Source organism: Protopterus annectens, chromosome 6.part0 (genome assembly GCF_019279795.1).
Source record: "Protopterus annectens isolate FY-2018-M chromosome 6.part0, PAN1.0, whole genome shotgun sequence".
NCBI lineage: Eukaryota > Metazoa > Chordata > Ceratodontiformes > Protopteridae > Protopterus > Protopterus annectens.
Window position 1 is genome coordinate 7,264,152 of NC_056737.1, and position 24,729 is coordinate 7,288,880.

General features: G+C 41.2%; 1 protein-coding gene across 2 annotated transcripts in view; it reads right to left on the reverse strand.

Moving 5' to 3' along the window:
- Window positions 1-1,290: 1,290 nt before the first annotated feature.
- CTSW (cathepsin W) overlaps window positions 1,291-24,729 on the reverse strand; it is a 791,734-nt gene continuing 768,295 nt past the window's right edge. For both annotated transcript variants that reach the window (XM_044073793.1, XM_044073792.1), the window contains 2 exons: window positions 11,114-11,172; window positions 1,291-2,390 (listed from right to left, as the gene is read on the reverse strand). In XM_044073793.1, the coding sequence (XP_043929728.1) occupies window positions 2,348-2,390; window positions 11,114-11,172 (102 nt within the window). In that variant the 3' untranslated portion in view covers window positions 1,291-2,347. The remainder of the gene's footprint in view (window positions 2,391-11,113; window positions 11,173-24,729) is intronic.

Below are 24,729 nucleotides of genomic sequence, written 5' to 3' on the forward strand. Positions count from 1 at the left end.
GGCATGTCTAAGTATAAGTTTAACATAGCTAGTGCACAGCACTATGTACAATTGAGCCAAATAGCATAAATAAGATTCTAAATATAATTTAGAGTGAAACAAATGCTATGTGCACCACAGCTGCCAACAGTAATGGAACTGCAACAGTTACACATTCATACTGCCCAGAAAGAAGTTCCCTGCAGTGACCTATACACATAACAGCAGCTCAGTGTTCTGGCCTTTGTTTTTAGATTCATAGGTAAGTAACTAGGCTAGCTGCCTTTGCTGGCCATTTCAAGCCTGGCTAATGTCCCTTTTTGTGCTCTAATTAACCTGTGCAATTTGGTAAGAGATTGGCCTTGCCCATCCTTCTTCTTTCTGCTTTTTCCCGGTTAGGGGTCGCCACAGTGGATCACCTGTCCGCTCATGATTGGCAGTGGAGTTTACGGTGTCGGGTTGCCAGCCTGGCGCCCAACCTTCCACAGAAGGCACATGCACACACTCACATCTAGGGCCAATCTAGAGTGTCCAATCCACCTACAGCGTGTCTTTGGGATGTGGAAGGAAACCGGAGCACCCGGAGGTAACCCACGCTACCACAGGGAGGACATGCAGACTCTGCACAGAAGGCACCCCAGCCGAGAACCGAACCGGAGAACCTCTTGCTGTGAGGCGGCAACGCTAACCGCTGCACCACAGTGGCTGCCCTGAGCCTTGCCCATCCCATGGTCGATAATTATGTATTACCCTTGATGAGAATAACTGGGATAATACCACAAATAATTTAAGAGAGCCCATGCACAGGACAAAGCATTTAGGAGATACCTCTGTGCATTAGTAGTACATGTGGCAGTCCTGGGGTAAAGTTTCTGTTTCCCATCCATGGATCCAAGTTGTGCTTGAATATGGACTGGGGTTAACTTTGTTTTATGTGGATAGGAAGATATAAACTGCCAGGGTTCCAGCAACACAGCACTCCACATGTACCTACAGGTTCCTGTAACAATACACAAGTGCTCACACACATTTACAACAGCAGTGGATACATAGATAAATACTTATTGCACATAAATCCATTTAAAATTGTTTTTCCATGTTCCTAGTGTACAACCATCACTATTAAAGCAACACTTCAGTTGCAGCATCCTGTATATACAGAGTCATGCACACACTTTATGTAGGTTTCTAAGGCTATCTTCATAGTCGTTTCCATGTAGAGATGTTGAGGCCTTCAGACAAAAGGCAAAGAGTTTATGCAAGCTAAGAACACATAGTGAAACTGCTACCTGGAGACTCAGGTAGAAATGATTCTTGCAAATTTAGTTTATTGCTCTAAACAAAATCAGTGGGACACTAATATTAAAATGTATTTCCATATAAACTTTTAGAAATGCAAAAAAGAATACAAAATATCAAATACAGTGGAATTGCACATCTAGTAAGAAAAATGCAGTACATGTTACAAAGAACCGGAATTAGGAACAGATAAACTGTCAAGGATAGCATGCCTCTCAAGCAAATGTTTTCCGTAGTGAACACACACTGCAGCAGATTGATTTTCAGTTTATTCAACTTGCTTTGAAACACTTTCTAAGCTATATATTCATTGCAGCTGTTGCAGTCAGCTAACTTGGTCTCCACCTCTTTTGCTCTTATTGCTACCTCTTTCATTTCTTGAAGGGGTGAAAGTCACAGGCAACATGAGCTTCACTATTTTGTGATCAGGTGTGCTCTTTTGACATACACCTCTTCTTATTGCCAAGTAAGGTATCTCAGTTCCTGAAGACATTCACGTTCTTATGTTCTGGATTTCTTGCAGTAATGACAATCATCTTCTTGTAGCCCCTTGATGATCAACATCCTGCATTTCCCAGATTTCCCAAGGAGGTCACTGCAAGAGTGATCACCCCCTGGTGAAGCAGGCATACAGGACAAGTGATCCCCTTCATCAGTCCTTTGACACTCAGTCCACTGTTTGATTCTGAGTTGTGACCAGTGTAAGTGTGCACCCTTCCCTATATTAGTCGGTCTGTGCATTGCAACTTTTGCATCACTAGCTTAGGAATGAGACAGAGATGTTACAAAAATGGTGCTAACAGTCTTATTCAGATTTCCTGTGCAATTAGTAGTTATTTTTACTAAAACATCTAATGTGGCCCTACACGTTTCTCAAGGTATATTGACCACAAACTTTATAAATGTGACTACCAAAAGGTGAATTATTACTTGCAGTGTTATCTTCATGGTATAAAAGGAAGTTTATGGATGAGGTAAATTTACTAGCTGAACCTGAATAGCATCTTGCAGTGATAATAGTTGCTATACAGTTTATTCTAGTCTATGACTGCAGAACTACACATACTGTTTAGCCCACAAACTCCTGATCCTCGATACACATAGTAATAACCCTGAAAAAAAAGAAAAAAAAATGTTTACAAAAAATATCCACTTAAAGAGAACAGAAACTTATACACAGACCATTGCTTTAATTTATTATACAACACACACAGACATGCACATAAGTGTATGCATACATTCGTATATATACAAACACACACAAAGATCCACATGTGGATGCTTACACACATACATGCTGCACATGAAACGTCAACAACAAATCATAGCATTATGGTGAACTTTCTGTCACAGCCATTCACCACAGTTCTCAGTCCAGCTGTGCCATCTATTACTAATGGTCTGTACACTGTGAAGAATGAAAGCAAATCTTTAAACTAGACATATCATCAAAGTAGTTTTGCAGGGCTCCCGGACCCCTGACATGATGGGATTTTCACTTATACCCCTCCTACTCACACTAAGATTGCTGCACACCAGAGTAGTGGAATACAACAAAGCAATGAAGTGTCAGACCTAATATGTAATGTCTCACACTGGAATAGTAGAACTACAAATACAAATGATCCCAGCATTCTCTCTCCTCTCAAGAAAGGGAATTCAGCTCTGTGGTATGAATCTTTGCCAAATATCTACAAATTCCTGTTACATTCAGGCTATCTGATCTGTGAAGGGACTGAAAGGGAAGGAGCTGTGAGCTGGCTTCTCTTACAGCTTCATTTTCATTAGACTTCATTGCTTTTTTTTTTTTTGTTAACTAAACGCTAAGTTTACTGAATTTTAACTATATTATTGGCTCATTTATAATTCAGAGTTGTTATTTTGTTGCTGGTTCATGGCTGGTTACATCTTTATGCTGCAGTTTGTATTCTGGTGTCTTGCAGACAAGAATGCCTTCATTTTTAGTTTGCTGATCTACAAATTTAGACAAAGACACTTCTGATGCTGGGATGTTGCACAATACTTCACTGTATGATATTTTACATTTTTAAACTTTGCATATTTATTTTCTGATTTATACAGCACAGTGGTTCTAAAAACATAAGAAATATTATTTAATCTTACAATTAATATTTGCAATTTTTTGAGTTCAACTAAGCCTAGAATTTTGGTTTCATTCTTTAATTTTTTAAGTATTTTTAAAGAAAGAAGAAGCCTTACTTTGCAATTGCAGAATAGGGGTGTAGCGCTCGATTAGTAAAACACTGAGTGGTTGGTGTCCAGCTGCACAAAACAGATTACTTGGGATAGCCCTTTTGAATGAACACTGGATGTTAAATCAATCGACCTGCCAAAAATTAAGTAAGGATTATGCTACACTGAATACAGGTTCACTGATGGGATGCAGCTTGGAAGTGGATGCCAAGATGGTATGGAGGGCACTTGATATTCTGTGTATGCAAAACACAAGGTGAAAAGGCAACGCAACAGTCTCTTGGCCTGGAATCCAAAGTCTACTGCTCATGAGGAGGAGAGGCTGGCAATGGTGTGGGTATTGTGGTGAGATAACAGTCTTCCAAAGAAAGTGAGGGCTGAAATCAGAATCAGTGACAGAGTCATGGCAATCAGAATGTAGCATAAAGGTAGAGCAGTCTTTATGATCTCAGCCTAGGTTCTACAGCAGGGCTGCAATGGCATGGAAAAGAGGGCATTCGGGTAGCAGTTGCAGGACCTTCCCAATAAAGCAGGTTAGAGTGACATGGTGTTGATAATGAGGAACCTGAATGATCAGACAGAAAAGGGTATTTGGATTGCCTGGGAACACATGGTTGGGTTAATAAGAATAATGAGGGAAAGGTCACTCTAGACTTCTGTACAGCAAATAGCTTAATGGTGACCAATATATGGCATGCCAAGAGAAACAGTCACAATAAAAGAGCAGTCAGCATACAACTCGAACTGTCTCCCTCCTAGTAAAGATAGGGCACTGGGTAAAAGATCCGAAAGTCATCCCAAGTGTAACAGTCAGCCCTCAATATAATGTGTTGGTTGCCTCAATCAGCTGTAAGCAGAGGCCAGTGACAGCTTTTAGGTGAACAGTGTCTAGGCTGAAGATCTGGAAGTTGATTGCAATGGAGGCACAGAAGTTCAAGGAAAAACTAATGGCTCTATCTTCTCACGAAGAAATTTAAATAGAAACTGCTTGTGTAAAGACAATAGAACAGATATTTGGTTGAGCCAGTTATGGAATAAAGAAGTAAACAACATAATAGGTAGGTCTCCCCAAGAGAAACCTTTACCCAGGACTGTATACCTTGCTAATCAACCATTCTCTCCAGTAGATTTCCTGAATGAATGGATGGAGAAAATCTCAGTCGTGTAGTACACAATGTTTGACACCGTGAGACACAAGATCATAGTAGATGGCCTGTTGATCTATCAGATCAGCTCAGACTGGGTGACTGCTTTCTTCCTGTTTAACTTAATTGTAGAACTTTCTGTAACTCCATAATGTTAATGCGTATGTCATCATGATATAATGAATTGTAACTGTCATATGTATTGCTTTTCAGCCATGAGAAGATGAGTTACAAAGCACAACTATTTATCTGAGTTCTTCAGGGTGCGTCTAACCTCTTATCATGCCAAAGAACTATAAATTCTGCAAGTACTTTGTATTACTAAAGTCCATATGAAAATGGTTGATAATGCTGTGTGCTCCAAGCTACCTATTAATTGGAGGGCTTTACTTCTATTCATCAGATGTAAAGTCAGCAGCTCTATGTTTATTTTCTCTGCAGTTGTATTAAAGAGGGGATTATTAGGTGAAGTCCACTCTACAGAAATAGTTTAAGAAAAATGTCTCATCAAGTTGAAAGATTCACTGATTGTTTTTGCCCCGTTGAGGAGAATTTGTGAAATAGTTACTCGATGAGAGAGAGATAACGCCAATTAGGGTAAGTTATTTCCTCTGTTTAGAACATTAAGAAAAAAAACAATCTGTTTAAATATTTGCTAAAACAACACTTTCCAAAAATTAAGCAGTACCTATAGTGTTATAAGCCACACACACAATATTTTTCCTGCTAATTTATGCCTTGATGTGTCTGTGTATTTATGTCTGTTTTCTTTAAGGAGTGTACACTTCATTTCTTATTTTGTTTAGATGTTAGTCTCACTATCTTTGCTAACAGCTAACTGGAATGATGGAACTACAGGTGACAACCAAAATAACAAGAACACTGAAAAATGGATTTGGGTCAGTTCCCATGTCATATCATTAGCCAACAATGTGATTCTTTCTGTACAAGTTATGTTCCATTCACAGTACACGTTTGGTGAGCACATCTTTACTAAATGTGTATTCAAATTGTTACTAGACTGTTACATTCTTTGTCTTATTTGTAATAGATCACTTACTGAGTGGCTACACAAAATGACTATTATGTTTCTATAATGTGTTTTCTTTATTCATTATTGTATTTAATAACTGATTTTTTTGTAAATGTAAATAGTAATGGAAGTCATGTTTTAAGTCTTTGTAATGTATTACTGTTATTACTATCAGTGAAAGCTTTTCTCTCCAGGTCCCCCCATCTAAATAGACAGTAATACATCTCATCTGTAAATTAAACATATAAATAAATGAACACATATGTACATGTATACACACTTAAACTATGAATTTGTTAATAGCGCAACTCATCATTTGTGTGCATGCTAAAGCAGCACAAAGGGTAGTTTGACAAAATTGTTCAGAATTACTAACCAATGCTTTTTGTCATAAAATGTGAAACTGTCTTTATTACAATCATTTGTGGTGGGTTATGAAGCTTATTACATTTTTATAAGAAAGAACTTCATTAATTAAGATGTGATCATGTCTATAGTAGATAGTCCCATTGTGGAAAATGTCTTTGTAGTAACCTCTACTGCATTTCATTAAACAGTTAAAAAGAATAGATTTTCTGTATTTTTTCACTTGTCAGTCAGTATTATATTATTTTATCTTTCATGGCTGTATGAGTATTGTATATCACAGACTTACTGGAAAAGAAGGAAGAACTATGTTGACAAAAAGCAACAGGTTTGTGTGTTTTGTCTACGTATGAGCGAAAGTTGAGCAGAAGTCAGTTTCAAAATACAGAATTTACAAACATTTGCTTTACAAACTACCACACTGACATTAATATTTTTTAGCTTATTTGCCTATTATTCAGAAAGATAAATGCATTTCAGTACATTTCTAAGCCATATATTCTGAGTAAGTGAACTTGGAACTAAGTTGTGCTCCTATTTTTCTTTAATAGCATTTATTCAAATTAGGGAAAGCTTTTACTTTCTTACAGATATGGACATTTTTCATTACTTTGGTGAATGTCACCTGACTTGACGTAGCTCTACATTATGTATTTAGGCTGTAGAATGGCTGTGACATTTCTGTTGCCATAAATCCAGAAGTGCCTTACCATAGGTCATTATTACATTTTATCATCAGACAACATGCTGTGCTGTACCCTCCTGTAAGTTGACCACTGGTGTTTTGGACACCTAAGTAAATGTCATTTCACCTTTAAGGTAGTGCAACCTCAGAATTAGTATATAGCAATCAGGCTTCCTGCCATCTATCACAGGTACGTTTTTGTGGTCCTGTTCTCCTCCATTTCCATACAGGGTGCTGTACAATAATACCGGGTCCATCCACAACACACCTGGGGTTATCTTTAACTGCTCCCTATCACACGTCAGACCTAAAATGCTGAATCATGGCTGGGTAATAAAATGCAGTTCTAACACAAAAGTGAATTTCAAATCCCATTGTTAAACTATTACAGCCTTTTTGGAGGTGGCTTGTAGGCAAGTAATCTTGCAACCATAACCGGCGTTAGGCACCCGCCAAACATGTGGCCGCGGGGAGCCCCCGATTATCTCCCCACATACGAGGGCCCCCATATGAAGCAGCCGCGGGTTTCAACATCACTTCCACTCCTTGCTTGTCTCCCCGTTCATTTGGCAGCGCCGTCGTGCGTTTCTGCCTTTTTATTCCCCCTGAAAGAACTTGCTTCCTTGATGGCTGCAGCCAATCGGGTCCCTTGCTTTACTTGTTAGCTGCTCTCAATCAGGTCCGCTTCAGTGAAGCAAGGGACCTGATTGGCTGTAGCAATCAAGAAGCAAGTTCTAGCTTCCTGATTGGGTTTACCTTAATATCTGGTCTGTTGGGTCAGTTCTGATTGTCGATGTTAGGCAAATATTTTTAAGAATATCCAGATTTTTGCTTTATATTTTTGGTTTGTTCTTCATACAATTTGTGGCTTTCTTATACAGTAATGAGTACTGAAGCCACTAAAAATAGTAGACACATAGATTTAAGTTTTAGACTTTATATCCATCAGAAAAATGTATGCTAAAGCAAAGTCTGAAAGCAAGTTTGTAAGTTTATATAAGCAATATTTAAAAAGTATCCCTATTTTTAAGCATTTGTACCCCTATTATTTTTGGCTTTGTCCAGATTTTTTATGCTAAGATGTTGAGAGGTATGCTGTGAGGATGGATGGAGGATGCAGGTTTTGCTGGAATTACATTGGGACCAGCAAAGCAGCTCTATTTTAACTGCCCTTGTAAGGGAGATTTCTAAAAGATCTGAAATACTGTCCTTTTGAGGGCAATTTAAAAGGGCTGAATGGGTCTGGTCTGTGTGTAGTAGAAGCTAGCAGACGATTAGTATCAGCCTTCTATCAACTGCAGAAAAGGTAAGGTGCTGGGTTTATTTTTAACTTTATTTTTTGCTGGGGGGGGGGGGGCGAGGAAACCTAGGCAGAGGATTGTATAACTTTTTTTCTGCAGAGTTGTTACACTAAGATGATTTGTGTATGTGTGTGTGGGGGGGGGGGGTGAGGGGCTGTGGTTGTAACAGTTTTATTTTATCTTTGTCCAGAATTCTTCTGCTAAGAGGCTGAGGAAGGAAGGCTTGTTTGTAATGTCCAGATCTGATGTAGTTTTTTTTATCTAGTCTTGCATAAGAATATTCAATATTGCATTTTTGTTTTGTGTGCAATTGTGCTGAAATATTGGTAGTGAGGGGATAGTGGCTGTGAGAATGCTGCAGAATATACAGATGTTTTAATGTATACCTGTTCTGCTAGTATGTTTTGTGTATACCGGCAATGTTTACAACTATGCCTGATGCTACACCTTTGTTCTATGATAATTTTTTGCTCTGTCTGGAATTATTGTGCTGAGAGGTTGGGAGGGGAGTTAGTGGCTGTGAGAATGTTGCAGAATGTACAGCTGCTGTTTTAATGTATACTAATGCAAACCCTGTTATACTAGTATTGTGTACACCGGCAGCGATTACAACTATCCCTGATGGTACGCCTTTGTTCTATGATAATTGTTTGCTTTGTCTAGATTTATTGTGCTGACAGGTTGGTAGGGGGGGGGTTACAGTCTGTGAGAATGTTGTGCAATATTCAGATGTTATTCCAGCATTTATATTTGCTGATAAACACATTGTTTTTTTATGTTATGCCTTTGTGTTTTTATTTTACTTTCACTTCATCCAGATTTATTGTGCTGAGATACTGGGGGGTAAGGGCTGTGACAATTCTGCAGAAGGTACTGATGTCTTAATGGGTGCCAGTGCAACCCCTGTTCTACTATCAAAGTTGATCATAGCAAAGTTTCAAACTATCCCTGATGTTATGCCTTTGTTTTGCATTTTCTTTCTTTCTTTTTTTTTTTTTGGGCTTTGTCTGGAATTGTTAAGCTGTGAGGTTAGAAGAGAGGTGTAGGGGCTGTGAGAATGTTGCACAATGTTTAGATGTTTGACCTGTATTTTTGGTATGTTAGTCATCAAAAATGTGAATTCACACAATGCATGCTACTGGAAAAATCTGTTATTCTACCATCCTACCATATTTATTAGTTCATAACCACAATGTTTTAAACCCCCTAATGTTACGTCCTTGTCTTGTTTTCTTTTTTTTTTTTTTGTACCTCCTCTAGAATTGTGCTGAGACTTTTGGGGGGACTATGACAGTTCTGCAGAATGTGCTGATTATTGTAATGAATGCTAAGGCAATCCCTGTTATTCTAATATCTTTCTAAATTTATTGTAGCAATGTTTGTCCTACCATCTTTATTAGTTCATAACCACAATGTTTTAAACCTCCTAATGGATGCTAATGCAATCCCTGTTATTCTAATATTTTTCTAAGTTTATCATAGCAATGTTTGTAACTATCCTTGATATTACACCTTTGTTCTGCAGTTATTTTCAGCTTTGGAATTCTGCTGAGAGGTTAGGAGGTTGGTAGGGGCTGTGAGAATGTTGCACAATGTCCAGATGTTTGTTAGTTTTGGTCTGTTCTTCAAAAATGTGGGGTCACACAATGTATGCTACTACAAAATCTTATTCTAGCATCATTATTAGTTCATAAGCCCAGTATTTTAAATTCTTAATGTTCAGTCTTGCTGTAGTGCTGTCCATCATGTGTGGGTGTCTGTGTCCTGTCTGCGAGTCTGTGTAACTGTCTGCCTTGTGTCTCTGTCCTGTGTGAGGGAGTCTGTGTGGGTGTTTTTGTGTACTTCTGTGGGACTGGCTACCTTGATGCTGTACAGAGGCTTGCCATAATGTAACAACATTAATACTAAATGCCAGTCAGTGTGTGTGTGTGTATTTGTGAGTGGCTACCTTGCTGTGTGGTACAGGGGCTTGTCGTAATGTAACATTAGTATTAAATGCTAGTCAGTGTGTGAAACTGTGTGGCTACCTTGCTGTGGTACAGTGGCTTGTCATAATTTATTGGTACTAAATTTTATTTATTTAACATTTGTTGACCGGGAAAGTCCGACTAGGACAGAGCCTATTTTTAGCAGAGGCACAGGGAGAAATGCTGCAGAAGCATGTCTTTGGAATGTGGGAGGAAACCACATGAACGCAGGGAGGACATGCAGACTCCACACAGAAGGCACCCCAGCTGAGAATCGAACCAGAGAACCTCTTGCTGGGGGGGGGGGGGTGACAAAGTTAATTGCTGCAACACTGCACAGTCCCAGTCAGTGTGTGTGTGTACCATTGTGAGTGGCTACCTTACTGTGGTACAGGGGCTTGTCATAATGTAACATTGGTACTAAATGCCAGTGTGTACCTTGACATTTCAAGTCTTTCTAATGGTCTGAATGTAATAACACTACGCAGTGATTGTTAAATGGTGCTGCATGAGCTTGATAGGGAAGGAGGCATGATGGCAGTATGGTCACACTTTTTATATTCTCCTGGGTAGGGCCCCCAACTTGAATCTTGCTGGGGGTCCCCAAAATACTAGCACCGACCCTGCTTGCAACCATGGGGGATTGTTATTTTTGAACAAATTTTTCTCTAAGTTGCAGTGAGTAGTTGGTAAATACATCCTAAAGTACTTTCATAATGTGTTGTCTTATCAAAAAGATGCTAGATTAGTCAAGTAGATTTGTTCATTTTTTGGAAGACAGATGTGGGATCAGGAAGCCAGAAAAGAAAAGTAGGCTGAAGCCTAAACAGAAATACAACACTGATATTAAAACACTGGATTTATTGTTGCACCACAAAATAATTAAACTTTTAAGAAATTAAGGAAAACAGGATACAAAAATGAACTAAAGTTGAAACTCATAAAAAGTTCATTTTGTACCAGAAGGAAGATGGCTTATATGCTGCAGACAATCAAGGGGTTTAACAGGAAGATAATCAAACTCTGTTTTTGGTGTTCAAAAAGGTATTGCTTAAGTAGGTCGTGTGAGCAGCTCTGAAAGTCACACATGGCTAACCAGTTTGCAAATGTTATTTTTTGTTTACCTTTTCTCCCCAGTCCTCTCCCCAGCTGTTCTTGATGGCCCAAAAAGGAATCCCGTCACCTAGAAGATAAAAAATAAATAAGTAAATAATTACACATTTTCCATATTCCTTTAGTTTATGACCTAAATGTGAGCTTTTTCCATTTATTTACTTTTAGTATATCTCTGCTATACCATTACTCATTTGTGAATTGTGTACTTTGGGCTCTGAACAGTTTTCAACACATGCCCCCACACACACACACACACACAAACATATGCCCTTTTTTGAACCATGGATAAATGCTCATGCTGTTTTGGATTCACATTCCTGATTTAAGACCATTTGAGCTGCTGCCATTATAATCAATGCCCATAACTATCAGTCACAGACACTCAACTTTGTCTACTTCAAATATCTGATCATATAAACAAAACAACCACAGCAAAGTATTTTAACTTATTTTACACATATGTACATTAGTCCTGCAAAGCCAGATTAATAACTGTTTAATTTGATCACGACAGCCAGAGTCAGAGATTCTCATCCAGAGATAGCTCCTTCATAGGTTCATAGGTAGGTACTAGGCTATCTGCACGAGGGCATTTATAAGCCTAGCCGGAGTGTGTCAGCTTTCGCCGCCTCACTGATTAATTAACTGAGCCTCTGTCAAAAAGAGCCAATGAAGTGATCCCAGGGGTGTATTTTCTGTTACCCATCCACTCGTCAAGGTTTCTCTTGAAGAGTGTTAGTGAGGGGCTCTGCCTAATGTAGTTAGGAATTTTGTTCCAAAGCATGGGGAGTCTCTGTGACAGGAATCTATCCCTCCAGCATTTCTATTTATTGTTGTGGTGAGGTTTAGCTCACTAGAGCGCGTGGCTCGCAGTGACTTGGATTTCTTTAGATGGAGCATGTCCATCAATTCTGAGTTGGACATGGCTTTGTAAGTCAGGCAGAGATCACCTCTGAGTAAGCGATATGCCACTGAGTACAGCTGGAGTTTTTCCAGTCAGGCTGCATAGGACATATGTTTGAGACCAGTAATCCTCTTGATGAGGTACTTTTGTGGTCTTTCCAGTTGTTGGAAGTATCTTGTGAGGTACATCCCAAACGGGGCATTGTACTCTATGATGGGTCTAATGAGTGACGAGTAGAGGGGTACTATAACCTCTTTATTTCTAGATGTGAACCCTTTAGTAATTAGATGGGCTACATAGAAGGATTTCCTAACTACTTTGACAATATGATTGTCAAAGGAGAGATTACTATCTACCTGGGTCCCCAGATCTCTTAGTACCCCTTCTGTATTAAGGGGGCTGCCACCTATGTGGTAATTCATGGGTGTTTTGTTTTTCCCAAACGGGTTAACTATGCATTTTTTGGCATTTAGCTTGAGACCATGACTTTGACACCAGGTGTCCATCTCCGTAAGGCCCTTTTGGAGAATGTCTGTGTCAGCCAGTGAGTCAATTATGGCTCTCAGTTTGCAGTCATCGATGAACTTGGTTAGCCATAGTCCTTCTGTGTTTGCCTGTACTTCTGAGAAATATATGCCGAACAGTAGGGGTCCCAGGACCGAGCCTTGTAGGACACCACTTGTGACTGGTTTAGAGTCTGACCTGGAGCCCACTATTCTTACCATGTGAGTTCTGTCTGTAAGCCAGTTGGCAACCCATCTTGTGACATTATGTTCCGGCTGGTGAGTTTTTCTATAATTCCCGAGTGGGGAATGGTGTCAAAAGTCTTGGCGAGGTCAAAGTAGGCTGTGTGAACTACCTTCCCCTCATCTATGGCCTTGGTGACTGTCTCAAAGAAGTCAACCAGGTTTAGTAGGCATGATCTACTCTTAACAAAGCCGAACTGGGTCGGGTCAAGTGCTTGGAGGATCCCAATGTCTTTGCTAATGAGTTCCATGATGATGCGCTCCACAGCCTTGCAGACCAGGCTAGTCAGGCTTATGGGGCGATAGTTACCAGGGTCAGTTGTGGCCCCTCCTTTATGGAGCAGAATAACCATTGCTGTGCGCCATTCTATGGGCACGTAGCCTGTGGAGAGGCTGAGGTTGAACAGTGTGTTTAGGTGGTGGGGGGGGTTAGTTATTTCTGTAGTTCATGCAAGACGCAGCCTGGGACACCATCTGGCCCCATTGATGCTGTGCTTTTGACTTTTGAAAGGGCTTCACCTGTGCATCTGTGATTTCCGGGACACTACACTTTTCCAGTATTGTTGTGGGCCCTTTTGGGGGTGAGAGGGGGGTGAAGTTTGCACTGAATCTATCTGCCAGGATGTTGGCAATATCATTGGGTTCAGTATACCTTTGTGCTATTTTGCACTAGCTCAGAGCATATCTGCGAGTTGCCACTTAGATTCTTGACATAGCTAAAGAAGGCTTTATGGTTATCTTTCGAATCCTTGGCTATTTTTCTTTCGCAGTTAGCCTTGGAGGATTTTATGAGGGACCTTAGTTTCTTACTGATACTGATCAGGGATGCCTTTCCTTCTTGGGATTTGCTTTTTTTCTGAACTAGTTTCCTCCTTCTATTGTATAGCCTGTTTATGGCAAGGGTCCACCAGACTGGTTTTCTTCTCTTAGGGGAGTGAGTCTTGGTTTTGCTAGGGATGGCATGATCCATGCATCCTTGTAGGTGCTCATAGAGTGCATCTGTAAAGGTTTCTGCATCTTGGGCAGTATTATCCTTTAGCGTGGGGGCTGTGAAACTTACCACCTCTGTCTTAAGTAAGGTGAAGTTTGCTTTAGAAAAGTTTTTTACTGTGGTTTCCTTAGTTGGGGTGGTGGTTGGGTGTGGACATCCAGAGTGATTAGTTTATGGTCTGATCTAACCAGTAATGGGTTGACCTCTGGTGTGGAACACCTGTCGCCCATGTTGGTGATGACCAGGTCCAATATGTTTTTACCTGTGGTAGGGGAGTTTACCAGCTGATCCAGGGCATTTGAGTTGATAAATTCCAGGAAGCGCTGGACCTGGGAGTTTATATTTGAGTAGTTTTCCCAGTTAACGGTAGGGTAATTGAAATCGCCCAATATCAGGGTGTTCGGTAGGACCTTCATGTTTACCAGTGTCTCCAGAAAGGCGGAGTGGTGGTCCTGGGTCATGGAGGGTGATCTGTAGGAGGCCACAATTTGCATTGCAGATTTGCCTGATGTTAGTTGTACATGGATGATCTCGGAGGTATCATGCTGCGCCACTAACCTGGAGGTGTAGGTATTCATAATGAATATGGATACACACCCCCTCCTTTTGTGTTTTGGTCCATGTTCTATGGCTGAAATGTGTGTTATGGGTTGTAGCCCAGTAGTGCTGGGGTGCTCTGTGGAGCCTTGAACCAGGTTTCAGTTGCTGCACAGATGTCAACGTTCTCCATACTGACGAGTGCTTCGAGCGCATGCATTTTGAGATTTAAACTCCTGGCATTGAGTAGCATAACCCTCATTTTTTTATTTGTGCTGTTTACAGAGGTGGGTTTGACTTTTGAGCCTTGCCTAAAAAAGGCACTATGGGGGCAGCAAGAGCCTTGGCCAGTATTCAAAAGCCTAGGGGTGACAGGTGCAAGCCATCTCTTGCGAAGCAATGAGGCCTGTTGAGCATGTCGTCCCAGGCTGACAGATACTGGATCCCCTTTGAATGATACCAGAAGCTTAGCCAATTGTTGAAAGTGATCATTTTTTCTTTATACTGCGGTATCATTCTTGGTGAGGGCAGGATGCTACTCAGGGTCAGGGTCATACCCGACTGGGCTACATGATCAGAGAGCTCTTCCATGCCTCTTTTCATGTAGTCCAGGGAGGTACATCTCAGGTCATTCACACCAACATGAACAATGACAGAGTCATATTTGTACTTGTTCTGGAGTGACCTGAGTGCTTGTGTTATGTGGCTGATTCTGGCTCCCGACAGGCAGCTAACAGTAACCTTCTCCTTGTCCAGCCTAGTGAGTGGGACGTCAGTGTGCCTGCTTATAGAGTCGCGTATTACTAGTGTGTTAGGTATGTTATTTTTGCCTTAAGGGCTGTGATTTTGCGGCACACTGATTTTGTGTTTTATGTGTTGTCTGGTTTGTGACAGGAGGTGCAGGTTTTTTGGGTGTCTGCTTTGGAGGTCTGTGATGCTTTTGCAGGTTTTTATTTAGAGCCTCCGAGTATGACTTTGTGTATTTGTGTATTTTTTGCCAGTGCTGGTTTAGTATGTCTATGTGAGGCTGGATGTGTGATGCAAGTGTTAACCTTCGCCTTATGACTGCTTGTTCCAGTCTTGGGTGGATAGAGCTTAGCCTCTAATTTAGCTATATAATTGCATCTCTCACATATGTTAATGTTTTGTGGTAGGAGGAGAGGGTTATCTGTGCACATGAGGCAGTTGTAACATTGCCTCAGGATACCCAGGTTCACCAGCTGGACTGGAGAGTATACCTGAAATTGCCCTTTGGTCATGTCTGAATAGTAGGGTGAGCTGCTTAGTAGCTTGGTTGATGAGGGGTGAATAATGAGCCTTGCCCTGCTGGGCAATCAAGTATCGGGGTTTATTAGTGCTTGCTATTAGGTCTGAGCAAGTGCTGGACTGTAGGATGCTTTTTAAGCGCTTAGGTTGAGAGTTAGACTACTTTCAAGGGAAAAACTGAAAAGAAGACTTGGTGGATCCTGGATAAATTTAGCCCTAGCTAACTGGTGCTGCCTGGACGTGCAAAACCGTACAAATGTGTTTTTTACAGCAGGGGAATGAAAGAGATAGAAATTAGCCCAAAATGGCCCACAAACTACTAACTTCTGGGCTGGAACCACTCCTCCAGGGACAGATGGCTGCGCAAAGCTCCCTCTCTTACAGGTGAACAGAGAAACCTCCCTCTATCCAAGTAAGGTATGGGCAACTCAGAAAATTGTAACAGCCCTGAATTCAGCACTAGCCTGAAAACTGAACTATACTAGCTTAGAAAGGTGGGAAACAAGGACATTTTTTTTGAAAAGATAAGGCAAAAACAGTAAAAATACACTTAAAAAAGCTTTAAACCACTACAAACAGTAAAAATACACTTAAAACAGCTTTAGATGACTACAAGCAATCAGAAAATGCTTTTAAACAAATTACCCAATTAACCATTAAAAAAAATCTCAAAACTGAGCCCTGTTCCTGTAGTCTTCAATCAGACAAGTTCTAACTGCACACTCTTGCCACTGGGGTGCAGGGGAACCTTCTCCAAAAAAGAAGGCCTGGATTACTGCTCAAGTTATACAAACAAAGCTAGATTCAGCAGGCCTGTATCTAGTCGATGCTACAGCAAACAAGGTGCACCAATTTCAGTAAGAAGTTCAAATATGCAGGCACTATAAGCCTGTAACCAGAAATTCCCAGCTCAGAAGGGCAGAGTCCAGCCTCTCCTCCCTTAAGAGTGCAAACCACGAACCTTCTTAATGTAAAACAACTGGTCTGAAGCCCAAGTGCTTAAACCAAAAGGCTTAGACTGATAGCTACACTTTAATCAGGTTACTACCAAGCAGTAATAAATACAATTGAATACTTTTAAGAAGGCCTGGATTAGTGCTCAAGTTATGCAAACAAAGCTAGATTCAGCAGGCCTGGATCTAGTCTATGCTACAGCAAACAAGGCGCACCAATTTCAATAAGAAACAGTTCAAATATGCAGGCACTGTAAGCCTTTAACCAGAAATTCCCAGCTCAGAAGGGCAGAGTCCAGCCTCTCCTCCCACAAGAGTGCAGACCACGAACCTTCTTAATGTAAAGTAACTGGCCTGAAGCCCAAGTGCTTAAACCAGAACTAATACACTTTTAGAACAACAGACACTGAGCCTTCAATTAGCAGTTCCCAACTTAGAAGGATGTAAGCTACCTGTCCCGCCACAACAGTGCAGACCACAAACCTTCTTAATGTAAAACAACTGGTCTGAAGCCCAAGTGCTTAAACCAAAAAGCTTAGAATGATAAGCTACACCAAGCAGTAATAAATACAATTGAGTACTTTTAAGATGACGCAAAAGCAAAATAAAGTAGGAAGAAACACAAATGCAGTAAAAGAAGATGAAAAAAAGTACAAGTTTTTTTTTTTTTTTTTTTTTTTTTTGAGTGAGCAAATGAGATGGGCCCAGGAGAAGTATCCAAATGGAAATTTACAAGAGGGGCGGGCAGTTTTTCAAAGCCACCAAGATTACTAACTGAAAAAACAGAGCCACAACTTCCAGCAAGATAGTATTCGAAGCAACACAAATAAATCAATTTAAATGCTGTATTATTTGAAAAAAGTGCAGATAAAGATTTACTTAAATTCACTTATACGTCCAGTTGATTTGATTTCATGTAGGTCTTAGCAGGCCAAAGCTCAGAGTTTAAGCAGAAAATAATTCAAAATGTACCACTTATATAAGACAGAAACCGAATGACAATGAAGTAAACTACCCCCACTTACTTATCACTGGCTATTCAAGAATTCTAACAAGCACTAACTAAAAAAACAGAGCCACAACGTCCAGCTAGATAGTATTCGAAGCAACACAAATAAATCAATTTAAAACTGTATTATTTGAACAAAGTGCAGATAAAGATTTAGTTAAATTCACTTATACGTCCAGTAGATTTGATTTCATGTAGGTCTTAGCAGGCCAAAGACCAACCATTGTTGACTTAGTACACCTCTGTCATAAAATAATTATAAATGTAATAATGTATTTCTAATTTGTTTCACACAAATACACAGTAGGTCAGGTACTCCAGTTTGTTTTACCCAAATGCACAATAGTCCTATGAAACCACACTGCTTAAACTGAGCAAAAGAAGTAGGCTACTTTCATTCACAAAAGCCTCAGTCTTAACTATAAGTTACAGCCACTTTGCTCTATACACCTCATCTGATTGTGATAAAAATAGTACCTTTCAACTTCTTAGTGCAAGTATTATGGATGAAGCAAAAATAGTAATAATAATGACAGGGAAAAGTGCAAGTATCAGGAACGTATTTTAAAGATTGCTCTTATATACTTAGAAAGCTACTAGAATAAACACTGTTTACATTGGCATATATTTGTTGAAAGATATGAAGCCTGGAAAGTCAGATGTCTGTCTTTATTTAATGACTTTTGTTGCTTGAGATTTTATATTTCAAAATGTTTCATTTATTTTACACACCTCTGAGTACATTTTGATTTATTTTCCTCTAAATTATTATGTCATCTCCTGCACCAAAGCTAAAACTTGAATGGCTTTTTTTTTTCTGAACAGCTGCTCATCCCAGCCACATCTCCTCCTTTACTGGTTGATTTTTCTCTTACTTTCTCCCAGATTTCTTTTTTGCTGGCATCGAGGCAGTGCAAACACTCATAGCCGGCCTTAGGCATAGGCCAACTAGGCAGTCGCCTAGGGTGCCGCTCTAGCAGGGGTGATTTTTCAGTATTTATTTAATGTAAGTAGACCAGGATGGGGGCACTGGGTAGTGTGGTGGGGGGGTGCCGTGGAGCCCTTTTGCCTAGGGCTCCAGTTGACCTAAGGCCGCTCCTGTGAAACACTAGTCAATACCTGAATCTTGCCTAAAATGATCAGTGTACAGCCACCATGGAAACATGCTTTGTTAAGCTTTGAAGATCAAAATGAGTAACTTGAAAACCATGAGAAAATTTTTCTGGGGAAAGAACCTCTGTGCACCCCCCCCCCCCACACACACACACACACACCAACTCCATGGCCAAACTACAGTAGGAAGGGAAGCGGTGAAAAAAAATACACTGGAATTGCACCACCATCTATCACAATCCTAGAAGCTGCACCTCAATGAGGTGCTCTAAAAAACATTACACAGTAGCCTCCTGGATGAATACACTGCAACAAATGGTAGGAATGTCTGTTTTGTATACCCCTCATAATCTTTCCTGTGCTACTACTCACCTTAGAACCTAATCTCCATCCACTTTTAGTTTCATTATAAAGCTTTCTGCAGTTCTAGGATTAGCACTCATTTATCATTACAAATTTTTAGTTTTTCACTGGTGACAGCTTATAATTAAAGACTGGCATCCTTTCCATTCATCATACTATTGCTCACATTCAAACATGTAACATTCATATTCTACCAGCCCTCATCTTTCCTCTGCTTTGACCACATAATCACCTCGATCATCTATAAGTAATATTATCAGGGGTCAAGGAAAACAAGGATCTCATTTAATAATCCTTAATAAATCATGATTGTAAGCATTCTCTATTAAATAAAGTACTATAAAAAATCACTTGTTGCATACTTTTAAAGTATATCCAAAACTGTAAAATTAAACCCACACAGACCACCATGGCAATGTGCATAAAGCTTTAATGACAAAAAGATAAAAACATATATTAAGATTAGCTCTTTCAGGCTTTAGCCCTTCATCAGATCATAATCCAAAGAAAAAAACACCCCTGCTTAAAAGCCATCACTTGGCCAATCAATGATTAAGGTTATTCCCCTTTAAAAGAAGTTTCAAGGGAATTAACCCATTGAGTCCTGAATATATGTCTGCTTGCGTCTCGGCTATCCGTCATACTTCAGATAGGCGTTCAGTAATACTTTTAATATCTCCTTTCCTAGCATTCTCAAAGCAACATTGCAGCACCATAAAAAGAAAGCTATGATTTTCATAAACAGAAAGGTGCTGAGAGGGAGCATTACGTATCACCTTCAATCTAATGTAACTAAGGTGCTGTAGTATATGCTCTTTGCTCTGCCCAAGTAGAAACAAGGGCATTTGTTGCAGCCAGCCAGGTAAATAACATTCATTGTTTGACAGTCTGAATAGTTTCTTGGCTGGTATTTTTTCTTTGTTCTCGGATGCACAAAACTTGAATCTTTACTTATACAGGTACATGACTTGCAGGGCCTGTATGGAAACATTCCTGTTCTCACAGATCTACATAACTGATTGAAGACATTAAAATCCTTATCTCTACATAATTGTTTTAAGTTCATGTTGTTCTTAAAAGTAAAAGGGGGGGGTGTCACCCACAATCCCCTTTAGACTTTCATCAGTCTTCAAGATCTTCCAATTGTTCCGTATAATGTCACAAACCCCCTGTATATCACTGGCATACTTCAAAATAACTTTAGCTCATCACACCATTGCTCATATTCAAACTTAACTTTCATACTCTACCAGCCCTCATCTTGCCTCTGCTTTGACCACATAATCACCTCTATCATCTGTATGTAACAGCATCAGGGGTCAAGGAAAACAAACATCTCTTTTAATAATTGTTAATAAATCAAGACTGTAAGCATTCTCTATTAAATAAAGTACTATAAATACACTTGTTACATACTTTTAAAGTACAGATGTTAAGTAGTCCTATCTCACCTTCATTCTTTACATATGGGATCGGAGCCGGTCCTCGGCTCCGACTCAGCCTATTTACAAGCTGGAACACTTTTGGTTGGCTCGTGGGTAGGTAGGTATCCCATGGTGCACCAGTACAATCCCTAGATCTCATTTGCCATGTCGACGAGTTCGGTTGTGCTTTTCTTTGGCTCTGGCTAAGTGTTTGCATATTTTCAATTTTTCAAAGTTTTCTTCACTGTTTAGATTAGTTATATGGCTCTTTATGTTTAAAATCGTTACTGTTTGTAGTATTCTATTAGCGTAGTTATATTTAAAGTTGTTATCTTCTCTTTGTGCCATTTGGTGCAATTTTTGGCCTTGGCCATTAATTCTTCTTGGAATCCCTTGTACCAGGCTTACTTTTGGATTAGAATAGGTGCATTTTGCGAACTAGTATTTTGTGTGTTTTAATAGTATTTGGCGGGTTTCCGCTTGCTATATAAAATTGTTAGATTGCTGGTAGCATCGTTTTGATATTATTGTTACCAGAACTTTGTTCTATTTGGTTTTTGCAGTTGTGTTATTCTTGTTCCCCACTATACTGTTGTGTGATCTCTTTCCCTTATAACTGTTTGGTCTGTTTAAGTTAGAAGACCCTATTCCTTGCCTGGGCTAGGCCCGTTAAAGTTAGAGGACCTAGTCCTCATGGTATCTTCCTTTCAGCAGGGCTAGGCCCATTTAAGTTAGAGGACCTAGTCCTCCTCCTCCTCCTTCTTCTCTGTGTGCATGTGTGCTACTGTTTTTCAGTATGTCTAAAGAGAGTAAGGAGCATAAGCCATGCGACTTCAATAAATGTGTTAAGTGCTCCCAAAAGATGTCCTTAATGGATGGTCATGGTAATTCTGTTTACTGTTTAGGATCCATCCATTTGCAGGAAACCTGTTTATTTTGTCATGCCTTTAGTCCTAGGGTGTTGCAGGAAAGGAAGAACAAGTTAATTCTAAAAGGTCTTCTTAAACCTTCCTTCAAGGAAGATTTGTCTAGTTCCTCGTCATCCTCCAAATCTACTAAAGGAAAGTCTAAATCTGCCAAGAGGCCCTCCCCGGCACTGGCTGTTGTATCGGAGCCACCTCTTAAAGTTGTGAAAACTGTCTCATCGGCTCCACAGACCTCAGAGCTGACTGAGAGTGGCATTGTTGTTGCTGGGTCGGTTCTAAGTTTTTCAGAGCCGACCACTGAGACTGTTGAGACTACTTCTTGGAGCCTGTCTATGGACCCTCTTCCAGTCTCCTTGTTAGTGAAGTCTCCTGTACCTTCGAGATCTCAATCTCCTACCATGTCATCCAGGTCTTCCAGGAGTTTATCGGAAGAAGATGTGAAGAGGGTAGTGCTAAGACTTTTCAAGTCGTCTGCTTACCTAAATTGTTGTTGGCTCAGACCCAATCGGCTCCGAAGCCACTCAAGCCTATTCACCCCTCTGTGTTCATTCCTCCTCCGAGCCATGCTGGTCTTTCAGAGCCGGAGTGCTTGGTACCACCAGTGGAACCTTTGGCTCCAGCTCCCATTGTGGTTGTTTCGTAGCCAAGTTCTACTCCGACACTTTCGGTGCCGTCCGTAGTGTCCAGGGGTCAAAGCCCTCCGGTCGGCCCCGACAGGCATACTTGGAACCAAACTTCTTCAGTTCCGAGTCTTCCTCTCGGTGCATCGGCCAGGGTGAGTTCGGACCCTGTGTCTATCTCGGAGCTGATGGCTTTGGCACTGATGGCATCCTTGATCTCCTTGGAGCCGGAGAGGACAGCTTTCAAGATGATGAGGAGTGGCGTTGTCCTGACCGTCAGCTCCTACCAGAGGTACCGGTACTCTTCCCCCATAGCACCTACTTCTGTCTTAGCTCCTACTCCCTCCAGCGGCAGCAGAGATCCCCAGCCTCAGGAGCCACCGGCCAGTGGCCCCTACTTTTCCGAGACCTCCCTGGAATGTCCTTCCAAGGAGCCCCCATGGAAGAGGACTTGTAAGAGGAAGCATGTCGACTCCCAGGATGAGTCTTTGGCATCCGACACTGACCTTGAGGAGTCAGAAGAGTCCCCCAAGTCATCCTGTGATGATGTCTCCTTCATAGACATCCTGGAGATCCTTAAATAGAGGTGCAGCTGGCCCACTGTCACCCCTTCTGATGAGGAGTCGACGAACTGATGGACATAGTTTGTTGAAAGGTGTGGGATACTCCTGATGCCATGGAGCCAGTTCCTAGGAGACCGAACAAGTTCCTTTCTTCCCCTCCAGGAAAATACTTTTTATTGAAAGGTGTGCCTGTAGATGCCAAGGTGGTGGCGGTGGCCACTAAGAAGGAGTTGGCTGACACTTCTTCTTCTTTTCATCCGCCGAATAAGGAGTCTCGAATGATGGACAGATACGGGAAGCATATCTTTTCTTCAGCGGCATTTACCCTTAGATCACTGAATTACCTTACTCACTTTATGAGGCTCCAGAGAGATCTCCTTAAAGAGTTAGGAGATTCTCTACAAGGTGCATGTACTGAGGGAGTCCCTGACAAGGTTTCTGCCCAGTTGTCCACCTTGACCTCTATCGCTAACTCCTCCATGTGGTTTATTTCATATGCGGCCGATGGAGCGAGTAGAGCAGCGGGTTCAGGAATCTCCCTGAGGCTTCATTCCTGGATGCATTTGTGTAACTTTGTGGAACCGTTTAAGTCTACCTTTACCAACGCCCTTTTTGACGATTACTCATTGCTTGGTTCCAAGGTAAAGAACACTCTCACCCGGTGTGAGCAAGAAGGAAAAACACTCTCTGCCGTGGGAGTACGTTTTACTGTTCCCTCTAGACCATACCCTAAGGGTCAGAGGGGTGGTAAAATGTGGTTCAAGAAGTCCCAGAGGTTTTTCCAGGAAGCACAGGGTAACTCCTCCTTCAGAAGAGGAGGAAACGGTAGACGCCCTAGATGCAGGGGTGGTCCACAAAACCAGGGAGGTTGCGATTCCTTTCAGGGCCAGCCTTACCAGCACTCCTGATGTGGGGCCCGACTGCTTCTCTGGGGCCAGTTGGGGGTCGCATTTCTTTGTATCCAGAAGCCTAAGTATCACTCAAGACAAGTGGGTGCAAAGAATTATTACCAGAGGTTATGTAATACCCTTTTCTCTTCCACCCTTTGTTTCCAAGAAGATCCCGGATGTTCCACCCAATCACAGGGATTAGGCAACTGTGGAGGTCAACAAGTTGCTGTCAAAAAAGGGTCATCCAAACCATCCCAGCAGACCAAATAGGATCCGGAACTTACTTCAGATTCTTTTTAGTGCCAAAACGTATAGGGGACTGGAGGCCCGTTTTGGACCACAGCAGATTGAACGAATCAGTAAAGAAGGACAAGTTCCAGATGGTAACATTGCAGTTTATACTCCCGTTGTTAGAGAAAGACAATTGGATGTGCTCAATAGATCTCCAAGATGCTTACTACCACATAAAAATGGACAGGTTGTCAAGGAGTCATCTACGCTTCTGGCTGGCAGCCAGTCACTTCCAGTTCCGTGCTCTGCCCTTTGGTCTCACCACAGCCCCCAGGGTGTTCACCAAATGTATGGCAGTGGTGACAGCTCACCTGAGACGTCGCAGTATTTGGATGAATGGCTCCTGACCGCCTCCACCAGGCATCTACTCATTCAGAGCAAAGACAATAATATTCAGCTTTGTGCCCAACTGGGAATCTCTATAAATTTGGAAAAATCTGCCTTATTGCCCTCTCAATCTGTGATTTTTATAGGCGCAGAGGTCGACACAGTAAACATGGTGGTTCATCTTCTGGCCGTAAGGGCACAAAACCTGGTGCTTCAAATTCAGCCTCTTCTCCCCTTACGAAGGGTCAAAGCCAAGATTGTCCTGCAGCTCCTTGGGACCATGGCTTCCACCATACTATTAGTGCCACTAGCCAGGTTACACATGAGAATTCTTCAGTGGCTCCTGTTGTCCCAATGGTCCTTTCAGCACCTTCCATTATCCCATCACATTCTACTGACAGAATCTTACAAGAAGGACCTTCTTTGGTGGATTATTACCCAGTCAACAGACCACAGGCACTTCCAATGCTCCTCGCCAACCTGTTGCCACTGTGACCATGGATGCCTCATAGATAGGGTGGGGTGGCATTATCTAGGCAGGACTGTCCAAGGCACATGGCAAGACCAGGAGGCCCACCTGCATATCAGTGTTCTAGAGATGAGGGCAGTGCTTCTGGCATTGCAAGCACTTCGCGACCTTCTTCCTCTGGGGACTATTGCAATACAGTCAGGCAACATGTCGGTAATATGGTATATCAACA